Source organism: Schistocerca americana, chromosome 7, assembly GCF_021461395.2.
Source record: "Schistocerca americana isolate TAMUIC-IGC-003095 chromosome 7, iqSchAmer2.1, whole genome shotgun sequence".
Classification (NCBI taxonomy): domain Eukaryota; kingdom Metazoa; phylum Arthropoda; class Insecta; order Orthoptera; family Acrididae; genus Schistocerca; species Schistocerca americana.
Window position 1 is genome coordinate 290325563 of NC_060125.1, and position 12185 is coordinate 290337747.

The 12185-nt window shown below is 46.8% G+C and overlaps 1 protein-coding gene across 1 annotated transcript in view; it reads right to left on the minus strand.

Annotated features, from left to right (window-relative positions):
* The window catches only part of LOC124622241 (myrosinase 1-like), a 109548-nt gene that overhangs the window by 28441 nt on the left and 68922 nt on the right, over positions 1-12185 (minus strand). The window contains exon 7 of the mRNA XM_047147896.1: positions 9438-9585. Coding sequence (XP_047003852.1) covers positions 9438-9585 — 148 coding nt within the window. The remainder of the gene's footprint in view (positions 1-9437; positions 9586-12185) is intronic.

A 12185-nucleotide genomic window follows, 5' to 3' on the forward strand; every position in this document is an offset into this window, starting at 1 on the left:
CAGCGTATTCAGTACACAAATACACTCCTGGAAATGGAAAAAAGAACACATTGACACCGATGTGTCAGACCCACCATACTTGCTCCGGACACTGTGAGAGGGCTGTACAAGCAATGATCACACGCACGGCACAGCGGACACACCAGGAACCGCGGTGTTGGCCGTCGAATGGCGCTAGCTGCGCAGCATTTGTGCACCGCCGCCGTCAGTGTCAGCCAGTTTGCCGTGGCATACGGAGCTCCATCGCAGTCTTTAACACTGGTAGCATGCCGCGACAGCGTGGACGTGAACCGTATGTGCAGTTGACGGACTTTGAGCGAGGGCGTATAGTGGGCATGCGGGAGGCCGGGTGGACGTACCGCCGAATTGCTCAACACGTGGGGCGTGAGGTCTCCACAGTACATCGATGTTGTCGCCAGTGGTCGGCGGAAGGTGCACGTGCCCGTCGACCTGGGACCGGACCGCAGCGACGCACGGATGCACGCCAAGACCGTAGGATCCTACGCAGTGCCGTAGGGGACCACACCGCCACTTCCCAGCAAATTAGGGACGCTGTTGCTCCTGGGGTATCGGCGAGGACCATTCGCAACCGTCTCCATGAAGCTGGGCTACGGTCCCGCACACCGTTAGGCCGTCTTCCGCTCACGCCCCAACATCGTGCAGCCCGCCTCCAGTGGTGTCGCGACAGGCGTGAATGGAGGGACGAATGGAGACGTGTCGTCTTCAGCAATGAGAGTCGCTTCTGCCTTGGTGCCAATGATGGTCGTATGCGTGTTTGGCGCCGTGCAGGTGAGCGCCACAATCAGGACTGCATACGACCGAGGCACACAGGGCCAACACCCGGCATCATGGTGTGGGGAGCGATCTCCTACACTGGTCGTACACCACTGGTGATCGTCGAGGGGACACTGAATAGTGCACGGTACATCCAAACCGTCATCGAACCCATCGTTCTACCATTCCTAGACCGGCAAGGGAACTTGCTGTTCTAACAGGACAATGCACGTCCGCATGTATCCCGTGCCACCCAACGTGCTCTAGAAGGTGTAAGTCAACTACCCTGGCCAGTAAGATCTCCGGATCTGTCCCCCATTGAGCATGTTTGGGACTGGATGAAGCGTCGTCTCACGCGGTCTGCACGTCCAGCACGAACGCTGGTCCAACTGAGACGCCAGGTGGAAATGGCATGGCAAGCCGTTCCACAGGACTACATCCAGCATCTCTACGATCGTCTCCATGGGAGAATAGCAGCCTGCATTGCTGCGAAAGGTGGATATACACTGTACTAGTGCCGACATTGTGCATGCTCTGTTGCCTGTGTCTATGTGCCTGTGGTTCTGTCAGTGTGATCATGTGATGTATCTGACCCCAGGAATGTGTCAATAAAGTTTCCCCTTCCTGGGACAATGAATTCACGGTGTTCTTATTTCAATTTCCAGGAGTGTAGTAAGAGCAGGATGGGTCAGTCAGCAGAGCTTGGTGACGTGGACTAGTCATTGTATGTCATCTCCGTAACAAATCCATCACGGACATTTCTTCCCTTGTAAAGCTGCCCAAGTCGACTGTTGTATCGGAAGTAATCCACATTTGATAAATAAACCAATTCCAGCTGTATATGAACCTTTATTTATGGGAACATGACCTGCTTAGTGTTATCTAATTACATCCTCAGTTGTACGTACGTTGCTAAAACATTAAGTCAACAAGGTGGGATGAAGAGGGACTCAACGTCCTCTAAATAAACTGCTGTCACCCACAATAAGCAGAGCGACACGAATAAAACTCAACAATCAAAAATCTGAGACGTGGTTGGAGGTGTGCCCTCCGCTCTTTCCTGATACGATGTTAGGGTGGTTTTAACATGTCAGTTTTCTCAACTAGTGAAATTTTTCCTGACGCTCTGCTTACCGTGGACAACAGCAATCTATTTAGAGAAGGTCTGGTCCCCCTTCTTCCCACTTACAGGCTCAATGTTTTAACTGCGTATGTAAGCCTGAGGATGTGGTCTGATATCACGAAACCCGTCTTGTTCCTACACAGCTGGAAACAGTTTATTTGTCAAATATGGACCTATGATGTTAAAAACTGGTGTCGTGAGCATAGTATCATTCAGCGGCCGGCGACACCACAGTGGTGTCGTGAGCATAGTATTGTTCAGCGGCCGGCGCCACCACAGTGGTGTCGTGAGCATAGTATCGTTCAGTGGCCAGCGACACCACAGTGGTGTTGTGAGCATAGTATCGTTCAGCGGCCGGCGACACCACAGTGGTGTCATGAGCATAGTATCGCTTAGTGGCCGGAGACACCACAGTGGTGTCCTGAGCATAATATCGCTAAGTGGCTGGCGACACCACAGTGGTGTCGTGAGCACAGTATCGTTCAGCGGCCAGCGACACCACAGTGGTGTTGTGAGCATAGTATCGTTCAGCGGCCAGCGACACCACAGTGGTGTCGTGAGCATAGTAATGCTCAGCGGCCGGCGACACCACAGTGGTGTCATGTGCATAGTATCGTTCAACGGCCGGCGACACCACACTGGTGTCATGAGCATAGTATCATTCAGCGGCCGGCGACACCACAGTGGTGTCGTGAGCATAGTATTGTTCAGCGGCCGGCGCCATCACAGTGGTGTCGTGAGCGTAGTATCGTTCAGTGGCCAGCGACACCACAGTGGTGTTGTGAGCATAGTATCCTTCAGCGGCCGGCGACACCACAGTGGTGTCGTGAGCATAGTATCGTTCAGCGGCCGGCGACACTACAGTGGTGTCGTGAGCATAGTATCGCTCAGTGGCCGGCGACACCACAGTGGTGTCGTGAGTATAGTATCGTTCAGCGGCCGGCGACACCACAGTGGTGTCATGAGCATAGTATCGCTCAGCGGCCGGCGACACCACAGTGGTGTCATGAGCAATCGTTCAGCAGCCGGCGACACCACAGTGGCTTCGTGAGCATAGTATCGCTCAGCGGCCGGCGACACCACAGTAGTGTCATGAGCATAGTATTGTTCAAAGGCCGGCGACACCACAGTGTTGTCGTGAGCATAGTATCATTCAGCAGCCAGCAACACCACAGTGGTGTCGTGAGCATGGTATCGTTCAGCGGCCGGCGCCACCACAGTGGTGTCGTGAGCATAGTATCGTTCAGTGGCCGGCAACACCACAGCGATGTCGTGAGCACAGTATTGCTCAGCGGCCGGCGACACCACAGTGGTGTCGTGAGCATAGTATCGTTCAGCGGCCGGCGACACCACAGTGGTGTCATGAGCATAGTATCGCTCAGTGGCCGGTGACACCACAGTGGTGTCGTGAGCATAGTATCATTCAGCGGCCGGCGACACCACAGTGGTGTCGTGAGCATAGTATCATTCAGCAGCCGGCGCACCACAGTGGTGCCGTGAGCATAGTATCGTTCAGCGGCCGGCGACACCACAGTGGTTTCGTGAGTATAGTATCGCTCAGCAGCCAGCGACACCGCAGTGGTGTCGTGAGCATAGTATCGTTCAGTGGCCGGAGACATCACAGTGGTGTCCTGAGCATAATATCGCTCAGTGGCCGGCGACACCACAGTGGTGTCGTGAGCACAGTATCGTTCAGCGGACAGCGACACCGCAGTGGTGTCGTGAGCATAGTATCACTCAGCGGCCGGCGACACCAAAGTGATGTCGTGAGCATAGTATCGTTCAGCGGCTGACGGCACCACAGTGGTGTCGTGAGCATAGTATCGCTCAGTGGCCGGCAACACCACAGTGTGTCGTGAGCATAGTATCGTTCAGCGGCCGACGACACCACAGTGGTGTCGTGAGCATAGTATCGCTCAGCGGCCGGCGACACCACAGTGATGTCGTGAGCATAGTATCGTTCAGCGGCCGGCGACACCACACTGGTGTCGTGAGCATAGTATCGTTCTTACTTTAAATGAAAACAACAGACTGCATTGAAATTTAATTTACGGAAATGTTTCGAAATAGACCCAGGCCTAAAACTTCGCCATGAGATTTTATGTAAAGTGATTCATATTGGTTTAATAAGTGACGACTGACAAGTGTCTCACATAAACTTTTGTCCAGCTTTGCCCTTAAGTTTTATGTATGTTTCAGCTTTTCCAACATGTAACTTTCGGTATGGAGTGTCTTGTTTTTCATCATTTTCTTGCTCCAATAAGTACAACAATAAATTGCGATCACTAAACGTACTTCGAATTGCACGAACTATTCACGACTGAGGTGCAGGTATGTGTCACCGATAGGCAGTGGGATCAAATAAATTAACTTCATATCTTCTCCATATTGTAGTGGGATTTCGCTTTTCTTCCAACTTCAAAAACAATTTCGATGCGTTAGCTGCATTTAGCACCCAGCAGCACATCAGTTAAAATAAACCAGTCGTAAAGTAGCCAGCGACCACATTTTTCACTCCAAACCCTCCACATTTTATGCAGGAGATTACTAGGAAATTAAGTACCCTAGGAACAATTACCAATATCGGAAAAATAGATACTTAATCATTGAGCTGTGGTATGAAACTATAAGATTCGAAAGAAATCAATTTCTTGTATCAATTAGTTTCCTCGAATCGATTGAGAGGTGTTGTACAATGAGGTGACAAAAGTCATTAGATGCCTCCTAATACTACGACGGACTTTTTTTTTTTTTTTTGCCCGATGTGGTACAACTCGACGCGGCATGGGCTCAAGTCGTTGCAAGTATCTTGCAGAAATAATGATCCACGCTGCCTCTATGGCCGTCCATAAACTGCGAAAGGGTTGGCACTGCAGGATTTTATCTCGCATAAATGATCTAATGATCTATGGAATTCATGTCGAGCAGTAAGTTCTTCGGTGACGTAGCGCATTGTCATCCATAAAAATGCCATCGTTGTGTTGTAACACGAAGTCATGAATAGCTGCAAATGGTCAACAAGTAGCCGAACGTAACCGGTTCCAGTCAATGATCGGTGCAGTTGAACTAGATGACTCTGTCCATTTAAGTAAACACAGCCCACACCATTATGGAGCCACCACCAGGTGACACAGTGCCTTGGGTCCATGGCTTCGTGGGGACTGCATCACACCCGAACACCATCAGCTCTTACCAACTGAAAACGGGACTAATCTGGCCAGGTCACGGTTTCCCAGTCGTCTAGGGTCCAACCAGTACTGTAAACAGCCCAGTACAGGCGCTGGAGGCTTTGTCATCCTTTTCGCAAAGGAAAGCATTCGCGTTGGTTATCTTTTACCACAGCTCGTTAAAACCAAATTTCACCATACTGACCTAAGGCTTACGTTCGTCGTACGTCCCAAATTGATTTCTGCGGTTGTTTCACGTAGTGTTGCTTGTCCGTTAACACTGACAACTCTCCGCAAACGCCGCTGCTCTCATCTACATCTACATCTACGTGATTACTCTGCTATTCACAATAAAGTGCCTGGCAGAGGGTTCAACGAACCACCTTCAAGCTGTCTCTCTACCGTTCCACTATCGAACGGCATGCGGGAAAAACGAGCACTTAAATTTTTCTGTGCGAGCCCAGATTTCTCTTATTTTATCGTGATGATAATTTCTCCCTATATAGGTAGCTGCCAACAGAATGTTTCCGCAATCGGAGGAGAAAGCTGGTGACTGAAATTTCACGAGAAGATCCCGTCGCAACGAAAAACACCTTTGTTTTAATGATTGCCACTCCAATCCACGTATCATGTCTGTGACACTATCTCCCCTATTTCGCGATAATACAAAACGAGCTACCCTTCTTTGTACTTTTTCGATGTCACCCGTCAGTCCCATCTGATGCGCCCCCACACCGCACAGGAATACTCCAGAATAGGCCGGAGAAGCGTGGTGTAAGCAGTCTCTTTAGTAGACCTGTTACACTTTCTAAGTGTTCTGCCAATGAATCGCAGTCTTTGGTTTGCTCTACCCACAATATTATCTATGTGATCGTTCCAGTTTAGGTTATTTGTAGTTGTAATCGCTAAGTATTTAGTTGAATTTACAGTCTTCAGATTTGTGTGACTTATCACGTAATCGGAAGTTATCTGATTTCTTTTAGTACACATTTGAATAACTTCACCCTTTTCCTTATTCAGGGTCAATTGGCACTTTTCGCACCATAATCTTATCTAAATCATTTTGCAAGTCGTTTTGATCATCTGATGACTTTACAAGACGGTAAATGACAGCATCATCTGAAAACAAACTAAGACGGCTTCTCAGATTGTCTCCTATGTCGTTAATATCGATCAGGAACAATAGAGGGCCTATAACACTCCTTTGGGGAACGCCGTTAAATGAATGCCGTCGGTCACTGTGTAGTCCGTGGTGTGTGGTTATACCTGAAATTTAGTGTTCTCGGCATGCACTTGACACTGTGAATCTCGGATTATTCAATTCCCTAACAATTTCCGAAACTGAATGTCCGACACATCTGGCTCCAACTAGCATTCCGTGTTCTAAGTTTGTTAATACCCGTCATGGAGCCATAATCACGTCGGAAACCTCAGTACAAACGACAGCTCCAACAATGCACTGCCCTTTTACAACTTGTGTACCCGATACAGTCGTCATCTGTATAAGTGCGTATCACCACCCCAATGTACACCTCAATGTGCACAGTAGTGAAGAAAACACGTAAGTGCGAAACAAGTCATTTCTATAACTTCGTAGGCTTCTGCGGTCAGCCAGTCGACATAAAAGGTTTCTGGGTATGGTACCGCGCCATAATGTATAAATCTACTGCTTCTGGAGAAAAACCAACGTTTCGGCTACAGTTCCAGCGGCCTTTTTCTGTGCCCACTGATTTACAGCCAGTGGCTACAGCCATAAATCGATCCACACAGCCCTCTCGATGAATATAAGATGAGCAAGAAACAGAGAAACTGCAGCCAAAAGTGCACTTACCTTATGTGAAAAATGTTACTGACCGAATAGGCCAGTCCGCAGCTCGTGGTCATGCGGTAGCGTTCTCGCTTCCCACGCCCGGGTTCCCGGGTTCGATTCCCGGCGGGGTCAGGGATTTTCTCTGCCTCGTGATGACTGGGTGTTGTGTGATTTACTTAGGTTCGTTAGGTTTAAGTAGTTCTAAGTTCTAGGGGACTGATGACCATAGATGTTAAGTCCCATAGTGCTCAGAGCCATTTGAACCATTTCGAATAGGCCAACACCTTCACTGGGTTGGGGTGTAGCCTGTCTTCTACAGTAGTCGGTCGCAGAATCCAGGACGTGCTAGGCTCCACTAGGGACAAGGTGGAAGCATTACACACTGCAGGCGTGTACAAGGTGGAATGCGAATGTGGAGAGGCATACAACGGCGAGACTGGCAGGCCAATAGCAACACGCGTTAGGGAACACGAGCGCTATATTCGTCTCGGGCAACACAACAAATCTGCAGTGGCAGAACATCAGTAAGATTGCGGTAAAGAAATAAAATACAGCGAAGCCTGTGAGTTGTCCAAGCAACCGGATATGACGAAACGCAAAATCAGAGAGGCCATCGAAATACTTAAACACCCTAAGAATATGAATAAAACTGGAAAAGTGTGACTAGGGCCTCCCGTCGGGTAGACCGTTCGCCGGATGCACGTCTTCCCATTTGACGCCACTTCGGTAGCTTGCGAGTCGATGGGGATGAAATGATGATGATTAGGACAACACAACACCCAGTCCGTTAGCGGAGAAAATCTCCGATTCGGCCGCGAATCGAACCCGGGCGCTGTCACGCTGACCACCTTTTTTTTTAAATTCTTTTTGTTCGATATTGTTCGTTGCGTTTGGTCTGGGCGGACGTCACAAGACATCTGTTCAAGTTGATAGTTGATTCTTTGACTCTTTTTTTTTATTACACAGAGCACGCAGCCCTCTGACCGAACACGCTGAGATACCGTGCCGGCTTCCACTCAGTTACCGGGGGCGGTTAGAATATGAATAGAGAGGAAGGAATCAGGCTGGCCCCATCTTGGGTGCCAGCAATCAGAGACCAACAGACCGCACTGTCAACATGAGGCGCGAGTACTACCGGCGAGTAACTGCCGCCGCGCCGCCGACGTCCAGCATTTGAAAAACAGGAGCCAACTTCTCATTCGACGGTCACCACCAGTCATGGCACATAACACAAGTGCCAATAGACAACAGAGGTAACGCTCTCCCTCCACCGCAATAACCTACTAAAATAAAGTTCCTTCACCTTCTAGGGCGCCTTGTCACGGTCCCTGCGGCTCCCCCCGTCGAAGATTCGAGTCGTGCCTCGGGCATGTGTATGTGTGTGTTGTCCATAGCTTAAGTTAGTTTAAGATAGATTAAGTAGTGTGTAGGCTTAGGGACCGGTGACCTCAGCAGTTTGCTCTCATAAGACATTACCACAACAAATTACCTCTCCTTCTTCCTTCAGTGACTAATGAAAGGATCTATCCTTTTAAAATTATCACGTAATGGCATGCGCAATGAACAGTAACAACAAAATATAAGGGACACTGCATAGCTAGAACTTACCAGTAGACCCAGAGGAAGGCCGTTGCAACAGTGGCCGAAACGTTGGTTTTTCTCCAGCAACAGTAGTTTTATACATTATGACGCGGTACCAAACCCAGAAAACTTTTGTATCGAAGACGTTTCTACTTTTTAAAGGAAAAGGGGAACTTCTACCGTAAAATTAACTTTAGGAATTGATGTTGCTTTCCTTCATTTACACACACTATTTTTACAATTTACTGGGCTTTTGTTGTTTATAACAAGAAAATCGGCTGTCAAGCACTTTGTGGTTAACGTTCGGTACTCTCCTGGGTGGTTTTTTCTGTTATTACTGCTGGTTATATACTTCGAACTTTAACAGTGCTTCAAACAACTGTTTACTTGTAGGTAAGCCCAGCAGCTAAAATCCATAATTAATTAAACATACAGAAAGTATCCTTTCGCCTTTGGCTTCAGACACAGCTGTTTACTCGATTTCATATGGCATACTTTGCGCATGTGCACAGAATTCTGGATCATGGACAACAGCCGACTTTCCATTCAGTACACACACTATTCTTCGCTTAGAGCGTGTTAGCATGAATTTTTTCAGTGATATTTCCCTTCAAATCCAGAAAACGAATTGCCTTATGAAACTCCACCGTGTCAGTCGGCTGATATATTTTGTTGTTGTGCCACGGTACTGTGATGAGAGAGTACAGTCTACCAGCAAACAAACCGACAAATATGAAAGGGGGATTTATGTTTAAAAAAGATAAGTAATAGTTTGACTATACTTTCTACAGTTCAGATCCTTTATACCTGTATTAGTTACAGTTAACTTGGACCTGCAGTGGACAATTCTTCATGTGTAGTGGCGATCTGCTGACACTTGCTCTTTGAGATATATTCTCCTGCAAAGGAATGGCAGAAAGTAAGCTCCGGCACACAGTGTCACTGTGTGCTCCGCAAACGGGGCTCCCAAGTGGACACTCACCCCTGATGTAAGCGACTTCCTCACTGGTGAAGGAGGGCAGCCGGGAGCGTGGTCTTCCCTCTGCTGCACTATTGGCGTCCACCCTCTGCCGCATCACCGAAGGGTAGTCACCCTCCTCACTGAAGATGGGGTGCGCGTAGATTCCAACCTGAGGGGCAAAGAGACACATCTCAATATCATCAAGTGAGCCAGGACACAGCATAAGTGAAGAGCAACAGTGCTGGCAAAGTAATAAATAAAGTAATAAATATATATTAATATATAAATACATATTAATGCCGGGTGATCAAAAAGTCAGTATAAATTTGAAAACTGAATAAATCACGGAATAATGTAGATAGAGAGGTCCAAATTGACACACATGCTTGGAATGATATGGGGTTTTATTAGAACCAAAAAAATACACAAGTTCAAAAAATGTCCGACAGATGGCGCTTCATCTGATCAGAATAGCAATCATTAGCATAACTAAGTAAGACAAAGCAAAGATGATGTTCTTTACAGGAAATGCTCAATATGTCCACCATCATTCTTCAGAATAACTGTAGTCTAGGAATAATGTTGTGAACAGCACTGTAAAGCATGTCCGGAGTTATGGTGAGGCATTGGCGTCAGCTGTTGTCTTTCAGCATCCCTAGAGATGTCGGTCGATCACGGTACAGTTGCGACTTCAGGTAACCTCAAAGCCAATAATCGCACGGACTGAGGTCTGGGGACCTGGGAGGCCAAGCATGACGAAAGTGGCGGCTGAGCACACGCTCATCACCAAACGACGTGCTCAAGAGATCTTTTACGCATCTAGCCATATGGGGTGGTTTTTTTTTGTTCTAATAAAACCTCATGTCATTCCAAGCATGTGTATCAATTTTTACCTCTCTGTCTACAATATTCCGTGGTTTATTAAGTTTTCAAATTTATACTGACTTTTTGATCACCCGGTACATTAATAAATATATTTTGATTTTGCAACATTTGCAGAATTATCAATTGAACTCATGAAGTCTGTAAATGAGTCCGCAATCATTTTATTTTTGGCACTTTTATTTTCACAAGTCCGTCTTGATCAGCCGGCTGGAGTGGTCGTGCGGTTCTAGGCGCTGCAGTCTGGAACCGAGCGACCGCTACAGTCGCAGGTTCGAATCCTGCCTCGGGCATGGATGTGTGTGATGTCCTTAGGTTAGTTAGCTTTAATTAGTTCTAAGTTCTAGACGACTGATGACCTCAGAAGTTAAGTCGCATAGTGCTCAGAGCCATTTGAACCATTTCGTCTTGATCACACAGATTTCTTTACACTTTATTTCCGGTTCCGGCTTACCACCATCTTCAGATCGCTAAAATAGTCTGGTGAAAAAATCATTGTCAAGTTAAACATGAGAGTACATGTTTTAACGATCTGAAGATGGTGGTAAGCCGAAACCGGTAATAAAGTGTAAAGGAATCTGTGTGATCAAGACGGACTTGTGAAAATAAAATTTCCAGAGTTGTTGCCCGGATTTATTCTGGGTCGCTTCATTTGCTTAAATCATCCTGATGTAGGCTACTTGTGATAATATCGGAAACGCTGGAACACATCACTTTACGATGGGAACATTATTTCGAATGCGACCGATCACAGAACTTCATATGTCATGACGAAATTAGCTTAAAGTTATCGAAACTGTGAAATCAACTTAACCTTTAGAATGAAATGTCCAGTTCAGTATAATGAGGTGTACTCGCACCGCTACGACAGGTACACTGCGGAGCATTTGATAAACATTATTATTTTAGATTTACCTGACTTTCCTCTGATTTCGTGGAATCGGTAATAGGTCTTCAATTTAAATCCATTTTACCTCATTAATACTGACAGGCAGATATTTTACCATTCACCGCTGAGAATAGTTCATAAATCCACTGAAAGTAGCGACTGTTCTGGATAGAACTACAATTCCAGTGTATTTCAAAGAAGGATGAAGAAGCAGTTTCTTTCAGTATACGAACTTACAGTGCTGGTCGTGACATAATCTAATACGGACGTTCAGCCTTATTCTGATGCTGCACTGTATCACATGTCCGAAAGAACAGCCACCACGCAGTTATATAACTGATTCGCCTAGATGAACAATAGATCCACCTTCTTCAGTGCAGTTGCACAAATGCTTCCGACCTCCTGCGGGAATCTCCGAGTAGAGAGCATGGATGAAATGGAAAGGGACTGTGGATGGGTGGCGCTCGGTGGGAATGTGGAACGGCAGTCACGTGTGCCAAAATATTCCGCGCTGATGTGCTAAAACGGTCTCCCGGATGGCGCAGTGGTTAATGCACCTGCCTAGTAAGCAGGAGATCCGGGGTCAAGTCCTGGTCCGGTACAAACTTTTTACTCGTCACGGCTGACTCCGCATACTGTTTGGTGCTTCAGTAATTCCTTTCCTTTGTTCCCCCTCAATCTTTAATTTACACGTAGCAACATGTTCTATTTTCGGTATACGATGCTGCTCTACATTCATTTACTTACTCGTAGTAATTACAAAGTTACACAACGAGCTCGTTTCCGCGTTTTTTGCCACTGTCAAGAGGACATCCTTAATGAACAAACAGATTTTGAACATAGAAAATGCCTGAAAAATTATCCTGACATTATATTGTAAAAATGGTAAATCATCACGACAAACACTAAACAATACAACGTTTGTTATTTATGTATGGTAAAAACACGAAATATTAACTCTAAGAATTTAACGAATGAACGTTATCACTGACTTTCCA